General features: G+C 40.6%; 1 protein-coding gene across 8 annotated transcripts in view; it reads right to left on the minus strand.

Moving 5' to 3' along the window:
- Positions 1 to 6,469: 6,469 nt before the first annotated feature.
- The window catches only part of ASIP (agouti signaling protein), a 42,395-nt gene continuing 32,059 nt past the window's right edge, over positions 6,470 to 16,805 (minus strand). For all 8 annotated transcript variants that reach the window (XM_075058805.1, XM_075058777.1, XM_075058813.1 and 5 more), the window contains 2 exons: positions 12,164 to 12,225; positions 6,470 to 10,481 (listed from right to left, as the gene is read on the minus strand). In XM_075058805.1, coding sequence (XP_074914906.1) covers positions 10,305 to 10,481; positions 12,164 to 12,225 — 239 coding nt within the window. In that variant the 3' untranslated portion in view covers positions 6,470 to 10,304. The remainder of the gene's footprint in view (positions 10,482 to 12,163; positions 12,226 to 16,805) is intronic.

Here is a 16,805-nt window from a genome sequence, read left to right on the forward strand (position 1 = left end):
TCAGAAATAGTGTGGGCAGCAGGACTAGGGCAGTGATTGTCCCCTGTACTTGGCACTGGTGGGGCTGCACCTCGAATACTGTGTTCGCCCCTCACTACAAGAAAGACACTGAGATGCTGGAGTGTGTCCGAAGGGCGATGAATCTGGTGAAGGGCCTGGAGCACAAGTCTTATGAGGAGCGGCTGAGGGAACTGGGGTTGTTTAGTCTAGAGAAATGGAGGATTAGGGGAGACCTTATCGCTCTCTACAACTACCTGAAAGGTTGTAGCGAGGTGGGGGTCCGTCTCTGCTCCCAAGTAACAAGTGATAGGACAAGAGGAAATGGCCTGAAGTTGCACCAGGGGAGGTTTAGATTGGATACTAGGAAAAATTAGTTCACTGAAAGAGTTATCAAACATTGGAACGGGCTGCCCAGGGAAGTGGTTGAGTCACCATCCCTGGAGGTATTTAAAAGATATATAGATGTGGTGCTTAGGGACATGGTTTAGTGGTAGACTTGGCAGTGCTAGGTTTATGGTTGGCCTTCATGATTTTAAGTGTCTTTTCCAAAGTAAATGATTCTATGAAATCATTCAGCCTTATTGCTTACTTGCTTTTTATTGGCAAGAGCACATCTGTCACTGACAGTTCCACTAAATCATTTACAACTAATTTTTAGCTGTTTTTTTTGTTTGTTTTTAATCTACATGCATTTAATTCAGTATTCAGTCTAACCTGAGTTTGAGCATCTTGATTCCCTGAATATGAGTTGTCAGTCCCCCTGTGATTACCTTACAATGGTTTTAGCAGGAGCTGTTGAATGAAGAATAGCACTGAAGAGAGCCCAGGTAGCAAGGCTTGGGAGTATCCGCTCCCTAGCACTGAAACTCCATGCCTCAGCTCATGTGGCATCCCACATCTGGCATGTGCTGAGTCATATGACAGTGACAGACTACAGCTTTTCTCACTTGCGTGACAGTGCATAGCAGATCTCACATAGATGGGGTGAGATGTGAGCTGTGGGATTTCTGGATCTGACACAAAGGATCCCAGAGAGGGGGAGATGGGTCATGGCACCATATTGCAAACAGAGACCTTTGCACAGGCAGGAATGAGAGCGTGAAGTGGGAACAAATGCAAGTTTCATACTCAAATTTGTGAAACTCAACAGGTCTGCTGTATAGGCAAGCAGGGTGATGCACTTAACTGGATGCTTGCACATGTTCTCTGTGAAAGGTACTGCGAGGAGGCTGTACTGGAGCAGTGAGGAGTGCTGCTTGACTGTGGTGTTTGTCAGGCTCATGTCCTCAACCAGCCTGAGCAAATGTAGTAAGTCTTGGAGCAGTCCTGCCTTCCAGTTCATCAGCATCTTTCCTCAATCTTGTTTGCAGGCTCATTTTGAAAGGCAAAAATAAAAGTGAGATTTGGAAGTGTGTATAAATGCGGTCCAGCTTAGGAAAGTGTGTACAGTATGTCAGAGGAATGTGGAGAGGTGGTGTGTGCTCTTTTTTCAGAAAATAGAAATTTACTTGGATTTACAGCTTCCCCCTGCCCCCCCCAAATACCTGGCAACCACTGGCTGAAAACTGGGAGATGCCTAAATCTACTCTAGTTAATAGCTGTTCCTCAAATTTAGCCATTACTAGCTATTAATTCAACAGGGATTTTAAATTAGATCAGGAACACACCCCGTCCCCCAGTAATAAAGTAGTACTAAACCAGATCTGGTTACCACGCTGGGAAAAGTTCTTGTTTAATGCTATGTCCAATTTCAGTTTGTTTTTTAACATCTTCATTAGTTTCTACGAGCCCTTTAGTGTGGTTAGGCTGTCCCAGGATGGTAATGAGCACTGTCATCTTGGGCAGTCTGCCCCTGCAAAAATGATTGAACCTGGTGGTAAAATGAAATTAATGATGAAGGATTATCTTCATACAGGTCTCTGATTTGGCGAAGAAGAGTAATCACATATTTCCTCAAATGTCTTTCAGATTAATTTTCTGTTAATGCTTTCCTTATTGTTGGCAGTGAAAATACTATTCTCTCTTAAATATGGCAACTCTTGCCCCTGTTTTCCCTCCACTGTTGAGTCAGAAGTGATAAGAGAGTACAGGTGGTACATTTTTCTCTATCTCAACCAGATACACTAGTCTCCATAATTTTTTAAAAAAGCAACTGATTTGCAATACAGTCTTGCTAGGTCCCGCTCTTTATTTTTTTTCCATGGCTAGATGGTCTGTGGAGATTGATGGAGGTGTACAGATAGCCTTAGGAAATATGGATCACTATAAGCAGAGAACAAAGAATGGGTAAATGAATGTTCTACTGATGACTCTGTGATTCATGACTGAGCTTGTTTTCACAGCAGTGGTTCTTCTTGAAGATGATACGAAGTTTTGCAGAAGCCAATTGTGGTTTTTAGCCTTTAGGGCTTTTTGGTTAAGATAAATCAAGTGTAGTAAATGTACATTGTAAAGTCTCAGTAGTTTTTGCAGTAGCATTGTTTGCCACTGGACAACTTTGCACAACTATAAGGAGCATGAAGTACAATTAAGTTTTATTTTTCCTTTTTTAAAATCACTAACCCTTCATGAGTGCTTGTGGTTTGCATGCCAACTTAGAAAAAGCAAAACCAAACAAAAGACAGAAGGAAAAAAGTCCTGTGGAAAAATACTTCTAGAAGTTAATAGGATGAAAACAAAAAGGGTTTAAGGTTCTGCAGCATCCTTTTGAATTGGATGGGGACTGACATCCCTTCTGCTTGTCTAATTCCCTAAAATTTTGTAGCAGAGAGATTAAACTTTTTAGGATATTTAGAAAGTCTATAGCAAAGTTTTTCCTTCTTGTTCAATCTGTAGAGTCCAGAGACACTCTTCAGCAAACCTGTTACTTTTTTGTAGCACTCTGATTTTGGTTTCATCAACTGGGAAATCATTTCCATAAGGGAATATTAAATGGGCCACAATCATAGACGTGCTCCTTTTCCCTGATGGAACAGCAGCATTTTAGAAGTAAACTGAACAGCATCTTAGTTGCAATATTGCAGATATTGGAAGCACATTAAATGCTTAGTAATCAGGCTAACACAGTTTTTGTTTTGAGCCAGTGCTTATTGCAGGTATCTGCTTTGCATTATTAACTTGATTTTCACTCAGTACAAACATTTGGTGGTCCTGTTTTTCCTCACTTCTAAAACTTACTTCCTATGTGTATCTTATTAACAACTGGATGCAAACTCATTTTGACCCTTTTTGGCAGTGAAAGCCTTTGCCTGTGATATTGTCTGACCTGCCACCGAGATGCCATTTTATAGAAAAAGAACAACTCTGCCCAAACCCTTGCACTTAGAAGAAAGCAGTAGTGATGGAGGGATGTTAAACAAGTTGAAGAGAATAAAGGGAAGTAAACCATCTGATATGCTCATTTAGTGCTGTAAATACTTGCTTCCCAAAAGGAGAAATTATTATGAATTGAATCACAGCTTTATAGTAAGGAGGTCTTTTTAAATACTAAAATCTTTGAGTTTAAAGTGGTCTGGCTCTGCCAGATATTTCTGAGGCCTTTTCAGAGTGAGGCACCCCTGGCTGTTGAATTACTTTAAATGCATCTGCTCCCATTGCCATTCCAGAAGACTTGAATTGCTGACTTTCACAAATAGGTGAAAGACCATTAACCTTTAATTTTTTTTTTTAAAATGCCACACTTGTTTGTTATGGAACACAAGGAAGAGTGAGACTGTATAGTCTCATGATTGATTTCTGGCTATTACTGTTGTAAGTTGTATAATACTGTTGTTTACCTATTTGAGGCACCTGTGCAGAGTGAAGGGCAGCCTGTATGAGATCATGAATGACACTTTAGCTGAGGAAACTGCCAAAAATAGCAAGGGTACTACAAGAACACTGTTATTAGCTAAATCCACCTGATGGTAGAGCGTGAGTGATGAAGGTATATATTAAAGTGAATAGAAGATTTCCACTGATTCAAAGGGGCCTGAACTAGATCACTAGGGAAGGTATATTTTTGTCTTTTCCTGCCTTTATATGTATTAAACGAATGCCACATGTGAACTGTTTTATGACACTATTACAGACATTTTAGGGGCCCCATATTTAAGGCCAGGATTTCATCTTAAAGGATTTCCTGGATAGAAATACATGTGCATATGCCATGCAGCAATTGTAATATTTTTTTTATTTCACTGAAAAAGCTTGCAGAAATGACTGAAGTCTCCTTTTTCTTCTGGGAGAGGTGGGAGACAGCCATACGTTGGCCATCTGCATATCATCTGAGAAGTTTGCCAATAAAATCTTTGTATTACCTCAGAAAGTAATCTGCAGGCACCACAAATTTAAGAAGGGCACTTTGAGAGTGAGTGAGTGCTCTTTCAGGCAGCCTAGTGTGTTTCTGGTGCTATTCTGCTGCTCCAGTTGGGGAAGGTCTCCTATAGGTCCTATGTCACATCTGCCAGCCTTGCATGGGTGTTCCTGATGTGTCTAAGATGGCACTGGGTGCTTATGCTGTTTAACTGGTCCTTTTGTGAAAGTCAGTTACCAATGGGGGGAAATAAAAGGGGCAAATTTTCATATCCCTCTTCTTAGCTCCTTCAAATACAACTGTGCAAGAAGCAGGAAATATGTGTTGACCAAAAAAGTCTAAGCTAGTCTGGCATGCCAGACTGGTATTTGGGTGACTTGGCCCCCAGATCAGGGTAATTTGCTGGGGAAAGGGAAGAAAATTCCACCAAATCTTCTCTAGGTAAAAAACTTCTCTCACTGTTGTTCAATGTACTGGAAATAGCTAATCAACAACAACTGCAAGCACTTGCTGACTTCAGGATCCTCAATATGTTGTTAGATCTGAAGAAATTGGGAGCATTGTTAAAGCATGTTAGATAAATTATCAGCAGAACATCTCAGGATCTCTAATCTGGATCTGGCGTTGTCTTTTTTGTTGCATTCAAGAATGGCATTATGTGTGTTACAAGTACTGGGATGTTATAACAGGTAGCTGGCTATGTAACTAACTTGGGTGAGGAGCCACAAGGTTTTGCTTCCATTTTACAGGCTTAAGGAGCTACTAAGTGAGGAAATGCATTGCAGGTCTATTGTGCATGTTCCCATGCTTTGTGCTATACCTGCATTGATGGGAGCTGATGATGCCATTGAAAAATACCTTGTGGAGTCTAGATACTGGCAAAATGAAAGCTGAAACAGCTCAGAGTGGAGATTGTATGAACAGAGATGAAAGAACCACTCACGAAGGACCAGCTGGGGGACTTCACTCATTGCCTTTGGTGGGGTGCCCATCAAAAGTAACATGGGATTTTGTCTCATCCCCACAGTAAGAAAAGCATGCAGTGGTTGAGGTGGTTTGCATCTGACACAGGAAGCAATTATTTCTTTTCAAGTATTAAAGGTACTAGAAAAATCTAAGATTATGTTTCTCTTTAGAAATGAGTAGATGTTTGCTCTGCATTTTCAGTTTTGGAAATTAAGTGTCTGTGACCAATCTGTTCTGGGTATTACAGTGGTAATTGGGATTTTGCAGTGCAGTAACTATAGAAGGCCATCCCATGTGTTTCCTTCTGTATGTTGACCACTGTGTGGAGCAGGCTGTCCAGAAGGGCAACAGTTCAGACCTCAGAAGTAGACAGAAAAAAATGTGAAGTGCTCATGCATTTGTTAAGGGAGTCCATTTTTAATTATTTTCTTTTTCAACCCTGATTCTGCAACTCGGAGTCATGTCTCTCTGAGTTAAATAGGATGCTGGATGCGAACAAATGCTGAATTAGTCTATTTAGTATGTTTATAGAGTAACTTCTGGCTGTAGAATGGTCTAATTTAGCTTGAAATGCTTTGATGAAAAATGTTATGATTTAATGCTTTTTTGCATTGGCCTTGGATGTTATTTAATGTCTACACTCAGACAGTGAGTGACCTCAATAGCATGTCCCACAACACTCCGAGAAGCATGTTTGCAGTAGGACTAAGATGATGTAATTTTGGCACTGTAAACTAGAACTCCCACAGAGTCAGCTTTGGGCATGGCATGTACAAGTTCTTCCTTGGCTATACAAGGTTTGGTTATACAAATGTCTAGCTGGTTCTCCTATAATTCATTTCATCATGAGGTTAGCCCTATCTCTGAATCTCAAAGGGACTTTACTGAACCTTTCATCACCCTCAGCCAAAGCAGCATCACAGATACTGTTGACTTGTCTATAGAACTTGGAAAAAGTTGTTCTACCTTCCATCAAATCTTTCCTTCTGTGAGAAGATCCTAAAGACCGATATGGGGAGTTGTTTGTTTTCCTTCTGGGGTCTCCTAGACAGTTTAAGTAATTAGCTTGAAAAATTAGGAGGTGTTTAGAGCTAGTTTGGTATAGTCATTAAGATGTTGATTCTACCATTTGTTTTATCCATCAGGATAAACCTGGATTTTATGGTCTTTGAGTGGGACAAGAAGCAATCAAGTCAGGACATTGGACAGGAAAATACAGTATCTGTTTTAAATTCACACAAGATAGGCAATATTTGGAAAAGCTAATAGTGATTTATTGGTGCTTAATCCTACTAAGCTGTAATTAGGGTGAAATTTCCATTAGTCTCTAGGAGCAAAATGACTCTCATGGAGCATTACTGGGTCTGTCTCTAAGCTTGAATTCCAATAAATTTTCAGTGGAGACATTTTGGTATGTGACAACTAAAGTTAAACACTCCATCTTTGTCATGCATGTGTTCTATCATCTGTGTGCTGATGACATTTCAGATAGGTCCCTTAGGGAACTTTTACACTTAGAAACAATTCCTCAATATAAGTATCTGTTCAAACTAAATACAGGAAGCAAATATTAGGTGTACATGTTTTACTGATTTATGTATCTTATCAATACCTCATGCAACAGGATCTTGACCCAGAAAAGTGACTAAGGCTAATAACAATTTCAGGGTCCTTGATTATATATATTCTTTGGTGTGATATATGAATGGCAAAGAAAGCATAACCTCTTTCTAATCAATTCCAGTTACAAAAAAGGCTTATTAATAAATCAAATTTGTCAAAATGCACTACGTATAAATGCTATATTAAAAAGTATGTGCGTATGTGTTGAAAAACAAATCTCTCATTCTCATATGAAAGGATCTTTCCTTTTCCTTCATTGCATACGTGCACCATCCTGTACTTCGCTGGTTTAGCTTCTGTGTCTCTAGCTCCTCATTGTGGGTCTCTGTGCTTTCTATTTCCATCTTCATTCCTGATCTGGATGATGGGGCAGAGCGTACCCTCAGCAAGTCTGTGTATGACAAAACTGGGAGGACTGACTGACGTGCCAGAGGGTCATGCTGCTGTCCAGAGGGACCTTGCCAGGCTGGAGAGTTGGTCTGTTGGGAGCCTCACGCAGTTCAACAAGGAGAAGCGCAAAGTCTGGGACCTGGGGAGGAGCAATTCCATGCATGAATATTTGCTGGGGCCCACCCAGCTGGAAAGCAGCTTTGTGGAAAAGTATCCAGGGGTCCTGGTGAACAGCAAGTTGAACAAGAGCCAGCAGCATGCCCTTGCGGCAAAGGAGGCAAACGGTGTCCTGGGCTGCGTTAGGAGGAGTATCACAGCAGGTTGAGGAGGTGATCCTTCCCCTCTGCTCAGCACTGGTAAGGCTGCAGCTGGAGTACTGTGTCCAGTTCGGGGCTCCCCCGTATAGGAGAGGTATGGACATACTGGAGAGAGTCGAACATCAAGAAACACCTTTTTTTTTTTTTTTTTTTTTTTTAAATGGTGAGGGTGACTAAGCACTGGCACAGGTTGCCCAGGGTGGTTGTGGAGTGTCCCTCCTTGGAGATATTCAAAAGCTGTCTGGACATGGTCCTGGGCAACCAGCTCTAGGTGGCCCTGCTTGAGCAGCGGGTTGGACCAGATGACTTCTAGATGTCCCTGCCAATCTCAAATGTTCTGCAATTATGCAAAGCTGGAGTGGGAGCTGCTGTCTAGAGAACAGCTGTTTGTTTGATTTCTGGCTCTCCTTCTTTCCCTTTCCTCTCCTCCTGCTTCCCTCCACCCTGGTAAAATATAATTTTTCTGACCAACTGGACATTCTGGTAAGAAAATGATACTGTTTCAACATGAGAAGTTGTTGTGTGATTATTGATACGATTTTAGTATCAACCAAGGACAATTTCTTACAGTTATGAGAACTTTGAAACAACAGGAACCTAAATCTTTACCTAGTAAAAGAAGGGGCCAAATTCTGTTTTCTAAGCCTATTATAATGTATCATTCTTCCTTCTCATCCTCTTTTTATCGTAACTGAATGGCTTACAGGTTCCTGAGCCAGGATATCTGATTAAAAGATATACTTATGTACACTTAAAAGAATTCAAGCTTGCATCTTATATGACAGTTGATGTATTTTATAAAAGATAAGGAACACAATGACATCCTGCCATCATTTGGGCGCTCTCTCAGATTAATCTCTGTTATATATAGATAACCTCTAAGATGAACAGACATTTCTGTCAATAACTGACCTGTGTTTTGAGCTCTGGATTTTGGATTGATTATTAGAAAAAAGTTCATAGGGCTTGAGCCCCTTTAGAGTGTCATCTGTATCATCTTTGCCTGCCTGGAAGACTTTTGTATGCCTCAGCTGTGCTTAGAAATAAATCAGTAAAGAAATTTCCTCTCAATTAGATCTGCACAGAGCATTAGAAATTTCAGGATTGGGATTAGAAATTCATGGTTAGAAAATATCTGATTGTGAAAGCTAAAGAGCATTGGTGGGGACACTGGTACAGTCATCTAGCAGGCAGGTGGAGTGAACATGGAAGATGTGGTTTTAGCCTTGGGAGTGCATGTGGCTCCCGTGGTGACTGGCAATAGTAGTGGCATGAAGGGAAAATACTAAAATCAAGAAAGGCCCACGGAAGAAAAGAGAGTGTACAGGAGTGGGGGAGAGGAACATTATAGATGCAGAACCAGAGGAGGTAAAAAGCAAGAGTTGAAGTCTGGCAGATGAATAGTCTTTGATGCTGGGGACAGCTTCTGGGTCAGCTCCCTCCTTGCTCTCCTGTGACCTACCATATCTCTCCTGGTAGTTTAACCAAGAAGGGGTTTCCTCCTGTGCCATCTTTGATAACTCAAGATTAAGGCAAAGAGCTTCAAGAACAGGAGAAAGATGTCTTCTAAACACCTGTTTGCTGCTGCCTTGAGCTCCATCCATACCTTCAGAGCTGTTTCTGAGCCTTTAAGGGTTGATACAACATTTGATAATTTAATCTTTTTTTTTCCTGCGGTCACTGGTTGCATGCAGCACATGGAGATTGCCACCTAAATTCATGCTTGGGGTAGGTGCTCGGAGTTGCCTATAGTAAGAATGGGCAAAGAAAGAGAGATTGATTGCTTGTAATGGTTTTCTTCAAGATGTACATGTGGGATACACATTCATTTTTTGCTGATCTTTCCTTCTTCGAAGTCCTGGATATATGTTCCTGCTTTTGGGCTCTATATGCACTATGTGCTTGGCAGCAGAAAAAGGGCTGAGGACTCTATTCCTATGGATACGGCTGGGGAAAAAATTCTGGTTTTTAAGTCATGAGGCACAGATACGTGCAGGGTTCAAATATACAGGTATATTATATACCTTGGAGATACTGGTTACTGGTAGAATGACTAAAAACACTGGAGGGACATGTACTGATGCCTGTCTGGGGATGATTAAAAAATTGCCTGATTGTTTTTGGCCTGTCGTTTCAGGTAGAATAACCTATATAAATTCTCATCTTGGTTTTTACTGAATGTGTGAAAAGGGAGTTAACCCTGAAACCTGCATTTTCAGCATGATACTTTGGCTGTGCTGGAAGCTGGTGCTGTGCTGTCCTTATGGGCAAACCCAAGCTTTGGTCCCTCACCGGATTAACCAGTCCTGTTTTAGCATGGCCGTTTGCATGCCATTGGTGCAGGTTTTGTGGTGCCAGTTAGACGATATTGCATATTAACTCTGGTTAATATGATCCTTCAAAAAAACCCAAAACAACCCCCAAACAAATGAGAATGCAGAACTCCTCTTAAAACACAGGTCAGTTTTGCTAAAAATACCTGTTCAACATCAGTCTCCCTGGTTGTCTGCTCCCTGAAAAAACCATCCTGTTTATGATGGCATTAACCCTATGAAAAAAACCCCAACCCATTGTCGATTTAATTTTTAGAGGGGCAAATCTAAGTTGTCAGCTTTGAAGCTCTCTACTTTGATTGCTAGACACCTGGGACAGTTTGAAATACACACTTGAGAAGCTAATGAAAGACAGAAGCCTTATTGTGTTCCCAGTTTGGCTTAGCACTTTGGGTTTAACATTAGACATTGGCAGATTGTCTGAAAAATTCGGCATTTGCACAAAGCACAGTAGTTACAACATGAATTCAACTGTGGTTTGCAGATTTTGAAGTTTGGCACACAGTCAGCAGCTGGTGTAGGCCTTGGTTTCGGACGTGTCTTTGGTTGAGCATTTTTCTAGAAGAAAAAACATGAAAATTCATATAAGCGGAAAATGAGTACGGGTCAGAATAAAGCACAGGTGCAAAGAACGTGAACCGTGGGAGCTTCTGGCTTGAGATGAGTAGGCAGTTGCTAGCAGTGACACCTATGTTAGTAGCAATATAGAGATGTGGTAGGACTGGATCATGGGAAATGCTGGCTTGAGACCAACCTACCAAGCAAAATGGTAAACCTCGTGAACTCCATATTTTGAGCAATTAGAAAAATGACTGGATAGAGTGTTGGAAAATGTTCTGTAGGGAAGAATGTGGCGGCAGCAAAGAAAGGGATGCAAGAATCTGCAAAGAAAATGACATTACCAGTAAAACAAAATAAGGAATTGCTCTTGGATCCACACACTTTTCAAATGAAAGGGTGAAACTGCCCTGTCAACCGGGGGGGGCGGTACCCGCTTTGTTCCCTGAGCTGCGAGGGTGGGAGAGAGAGGAGGTGACTTGGCAGTGCTCTACCTCGCATGATTTGTTTGTCAAGCTGCCTTTGGAGCTCAGTAATCCTTTGTGCATCAGATTTGTGTGTGGGAATCCTTAACTGCAGATGCAGGTAAGTGAGCTGAAAAAGACCTTTCAGCCTACCCAAGGAGCGCTGCTTCTCTGCTTGTGATTTGGAAAGGTGGAAAACTTTGGGGTGATCAGCATGTGCCTGGGACCTGGGAGAGATCTCAGGAGCCCTCCAGCTACAGGCACCCTACGCACTTTTTTAACTTGGTAGTTTCTCAGGAGTTTCAATTTTAAGGTAAAATGTTCTGTGGTCTCTAAGTGCCTTAGGAGCTTTTAAGCCAAAATATTTTGACAAAAGTTTGATCACAAGAATGTCCTGCTTTGAGCTGAAGGTGGAACTAAATGATGGCCTGAGCCCCCTTTCAACCTGGCTCATCCTGGAAATTTAGGAAGTGTTTCAAGGAAGGTTAACCACACAAAACAGGAAAAGAAGGAGCTCTAAATGTTTCTGGTTCCAGCAATGACTGGTTTGGCTATAAATGGCTATCATGACATATTAAAAGTAAAGTAAAAATGCTATTTTCTACTATTCTAGACTATCTTTAAAATATAGGAGTCCAGCTCATGTAATACTTCACATTTGAGACCTAAGGGTAACATCACATTAAGGAAATCTATCAATCTGAATCTACTGACCTGACAAAATTACTAGTTAATGTTTTCAACCAAATACCAACTTCTTTGTGTGCCTCTACTTTAATTTTTTTGGCACCTGCAGTGAAAAATCAGCAGATAGTGAGTTTGTGCCCCTGGGCTGCAGAGCCGGTACAGTTAACCCACATGGTGTGACTGGGAATGATACCTCTTTATGGTGGATGCCTAAATCATGTTACAAATACTTAAACCAGCTCAAGGTTAAAGTACCTTTTGTATGAGAGGACTGTAAAAGACAAAAGCAAAATCAAAACCAACAAGACCCCCCAAACCCAAACAATAACCTCTAACTAATCTAAGATCACATAGTTTTCTTTCCATCATTAATGTTTTGCATCTGTTTTTACAGTATTTAGACCTTCAAACTGTATGTAAATTATTTAAATTGGCAAATGGCTGTAAAAGCCTTGCAAATGAATGCACTGAGGAAAACTATAGAAGTAATAAACTGTTCTAATTCAATGATGTTTCTGAACAGCCACCTACCTTGGAAGATTTCCTGTTCTCTGCCTCTTTCCTGCTGACTTTCTGGGATCTTCTAGTTAAATCTTCAAAGACAATAGCACAACATAATATTAAATCAAGCATTAAATTAAATAACAGTGCATGTTATTTCACTGAGATGCTTACTAATATTTTTGTGTGAGAGAAGGCAGATAACCTGCATCGCTATCTCATCACTGCATGTTTTGCAGTGAAGACGTTCATCTCAAGGAGCCATCCTCACTTACACATAGTGTATCTGAACTCATGCCATCACTGTTGCTTGCGTGAAGCAGAAGAGCACTGACATTTGTATTTTAGGATAGCTTTTTTTACACATTGTTTGGTCAGATGCAAACAAGGAAAATAATTTCAGAGAAATAAAATTAAAGGTCTCTGTGTAAAAGGTGGGCATACTTATGCACATTAGTCACATGAACAAAAATAGGAAAAACCTTTTAGAATCCCATATTTTTTTCTGTCAAAAAGTGGTGTTACCTGCATAATTTTGGCAGGAATTAACAAGTGTACACTGGTGTTCACAAGCAAAAACTCTTTGCTGATTTGGCATACTCTTCATCTGTATGATGCCACCTTTCATTCTTCAGTTCTTTGTTCCTTTTTCACCTACCATCTTGTTTTATAAAACGTTACTTGCAAAGGTGTTTCATTAGTGTGCTTGTAGCTTTGAAAGGTTTGTGAATATTTGTAGAGTTGAATCTTGGATCTGGTAAATTTAGGGGTGGGGGGTGTTCAGACTATCCCTGATGTAACTTTTCTTTTTCTTTAGATCAAATCACTAGTGTTTGTGAACCTCCTCATGTTATCCCGTGAGGACTAATAGCATTTACTGCAGTTGTTGTTGTTATTATTATCTATCAGCTCTAATGCTATTTATTACTATATATGAACTCTATGACTAAGACTTGTCTTGGGATCTAACACAGCAGGACTGTTAAAGTGTGAGACACTTCCCAGCTCACTAATCTGTTATGGTATTTTTGATACCTTTATTCTGTGTGTGTGAGGTTTGTAATAAGCACTACCTGTATGTAATGAATGATTGCGATAAAAAATTTACGTACGCCCACTGATGAATGGTGGCTCCTTTTCTATTCGTGATCCGTACCTTTTTGAATATTTAATAATTGCCAGGATTTACAGAATTACAGAACGAAGAATACACATTTTGGGCTGTTTTGGGGGTTTCATTTATTATCCTTGCATCATTATAGTTAGGGTTATACATGTCTAAGAAACAGTGGGAGGAAAAACTATACTTCAGGCATGTAAAGTTATTGTCACTTAATAAGAGCACGTCTTAAAAAGGTATTGCACTAATTAGGATTAGTGGTTTAAATCCAGTTCCAGCTGTCAAGTTATGTTGGCTTTGTCATGCTGCCCTTTGAAACTTTCTGATGGTAACCAAGATGCTTGCAAGCCATTTAATCCTACATTAATTGACCTTTCTATAATACAATTGTACAGAATTGTCTGGATTGCTTTGCTTATAAGATGTTTCAATAACATTCAGTTAAAGGGTATATGATGTCATTAAACAGAAATTTAAACATTGGCATGATGTAAATGCTCTTTAATTACTCCAGGGAATTCAGAAAAGAAGAAAATGATGCCCAGTGAGCAGATGAGAGCGAAATGTAGAGATGTTTTTTTTGACAGGTGAGTGCTGTAATTGTCTCTTCTGTAGTTCTTCTGGGTTGGGTAAAATACCTGTTTTTCTCAACTGGCCTCTAATCTCATATTCCTCATGCTCTGCCTATGGTGTTTTCAACAGCTGCCCAACTGACCAGCTCCTTACAAGTCTCATCTGTGGTAATATGGGAAAATGTAATACAGGCTTGGAAAAATACTGATAACACACACCTCTAACCCCTGTTGATACAACTGCAATTTGAAGTTCTGTAAAAAGCATGTATTAATTAGACAATTGCGTGTTTTACTACTTGATGCTAGCAAATGCTCTGCTTAGCTTTTAAGATGTGATTCAACTCCAGCCTTGGGTGTTACTGAATTTGAGCCAGACATACCATCTTTTGATACCATGAGCACTGTGGTTGATTGATAGGTGTGTAAACAGCTGATTGCAAATGAGTTTTATTATTCAAGGATGACTACAGCAACATTTTAAAACTGAGATGTAACATGAGTGCCTTCATCTCTGTTATGTGTGGCCAACCAGAAGGAACAGGACTGTCACTGAGACAGGAAGCACTATCCAAAAAGTTTCAACCAAGCTGACAAGAAATTTTTCCGTTAGCTTATACAGAAATAGATTATATATATCAGCATGACAAATTATAACTGATAAATTGTAAAGAAATTGACTGTATCAGGAGGGGAGGGGAGAGAAGGCTGTGTTTATTTAAACACTTAATATTTGCTCAAAATTAATCGTTTCTGTGGCAGTGATGGGAAAGACCAGCCTGTCAGCCTTTCGCCATGGGAGTGTTGTTATAATAAATATTACCATGCGTGGCTTCATCCTCCTGACCTTGAGTGTCGCAGGGGGTTTGATGGGGTTGCAGGCAGAGGTTAGCAGGGCAGTGCTGGAGGAGCCACCCCTGTGCCTGCCCCTCCTGCTTCTGTCTTGCTGCTTTTTTCAGCTGCTTTCCCCTGTTTGCATTATTTTCTCCCATTTTGAGCTGTTTCCACCCTCTGCAGGACTGTCTCCAAGGCAGTCTCTCTCCCTCTAGCAACTCTTCCCACTTGTTTCAGCACCCAGTGCTGTGAAGGGCACAGCTCCAGTTCTTCATCTGGCTGCTGCATAATGCACAGAGCCCAGCAAAAATCACAGGAAAATGATGGGCCTCCAGTTATGTCTCACAATATGCTGGAGTCAGGTAGGTGATGTTATTTCCAGCTCACTTCAGTGAAAATGATGAGATCTGCTGTCATCCTCCTGCTCTCAGTGGGAGGTATCAGCAGGGCTGGAGGGTCCCTTTGTTAACCTGAACCCCAAAACAACAGCAGTGAGTGCCCTTTGTCCTCAGCCTTCTTTCTCCACCCATTTGAAAGGTCATGGCCAGGGACTTCCAAATGTTCTTTATACATCATGCATTAATGCATGCTTTTATTTAATTTATATTTAGTTTATCAAGTTGTAATTAAATTATTTTAGTTAATAAGTAATAGAGGTAAATGTGTCTACTGGTTGCCTGAAAGAAAACCCAGAAAGGTTTGAGCATGTGCCATTTCAGCTCCAGAATAAACTATTTTAAAACTTAGGTCATATTCCTTTAAATGAGAAAAAAAGAGGAAAGATTTGTCTCAGTTTTATTACTTGCTTAGTATTTTTGCAATTTTCTTTTGGTGTGGGTTAGTGGAAGATCAGACTGGCCTTTCACCTTTGAACAAGTGGGCTGCAAAAAGGCCTGGGGTTACCTCTGGAAATGCCTTGTGCCCCAAGAAAGTGAGTGCAGCCCTGGGCAACGGTGTTACAGTAGGTTTTGCATCTGTATTTTCCTTTTTGGAATAGTCAGCCAAGGCAAGTGGACTACAGAAGAGGCGAGTGTTATGCCAAGATCTGCCCTTTTGAATTATTCTTGCATTTTCAGTGTCAAATGTTCATTCTGTTTCTATGCATGTAGGAGAAGACTGAGTGTAAAGGTGAGCTGGAGGTTATTCTGTTTGCTTAGAGCCAGCCCCTTAATCTGCTGTGGATTTCTTTCCTTACCTTGGCTAATTGCTTCATCTCTCTGTTGAGTATAAAGTGGGAAAGCAGCACAGCTGGGCTTCACTGTGGAGCAGTGAGGGTACATGGGTGCTCTGCTCCTCACCTGTGCGAGGGAGGTGTCTCTTGCAGACAACCAGATGGGGCAGAGGGAGGAAGGGTTTTGTGAGGGATCACAGAACCATCCAAAGCAAAAGGACCTGACAGCATTATGGGATTTTTGCTATCTTGGATGTCTGTTGGCAAAGTAATATGGCATGACATAGCTTATCTGCCACGTTTAAGGCATAGGCACGTTTTTGCTAGAAGATAGAGAAATCAGCTGAAGGGAATGGATCTTATGTCTCTGATTTTAATTGGAATAAAGAAATTATTGGAAGTGTGAGACTGAAGGCATCTAGGATCACAAGCACCATGAAATGATATGGCTTGGGAGGCTGCAGAACAGCACAAGCTTTAATAAACTTGCAGTTAAACAACCTCGAGTTAACTCAGGAGTCAGAGGTTCAGATTTCATTGGAAATGCATGTGTGGGGCAACTGTTTCTCCTTAAAGAAATGTTGCCCTGAGCAAGACTGCAGAGAAAATACAGGAAACAAGGTAAGAAACCAACCTACTTTAAGCAAAAGTCCTAAAAGCCTGTAGAAAGGAGCTAAACAAGAGAAGCTTTGTTTTTTGAATTATTAAAATTTTGACATGGTTATGAATGACATTCTGCAGCGAATTATCCCCAAATACCTTTAAGTCTCTTGAAAGAAAAAAGTTGGCTTAAATTACATTGAAAGAGTTAGGGCAGACAGTAGGAAAAGATTTTGTGAAGAAAAGAGTTAAGCATTGCCCTAACAAGATTATTCCCTAACAGGATAGATGGTCGCCTGCCAGTAATGGTAGGGACAGAGCCGGTCCTGTCTTGGGTAAACAGATGACCTCTAGCTCTCCATTGCAGTGCTCTTT

This window comes from Buteo buteo, chromosome 2 (assembly GCF_964188355.1).
Source record: "Buteo buteo chromosome 2, bButBut1.hap1.1, whole genome shotgun sequence".
Taxonomy (NCBI): domain Eukaryota; kingdom Metazoa; phylum Chordata; class Aves; order Accipitriformes; family Accipitridae; genus Buteo; species Buteo buteo.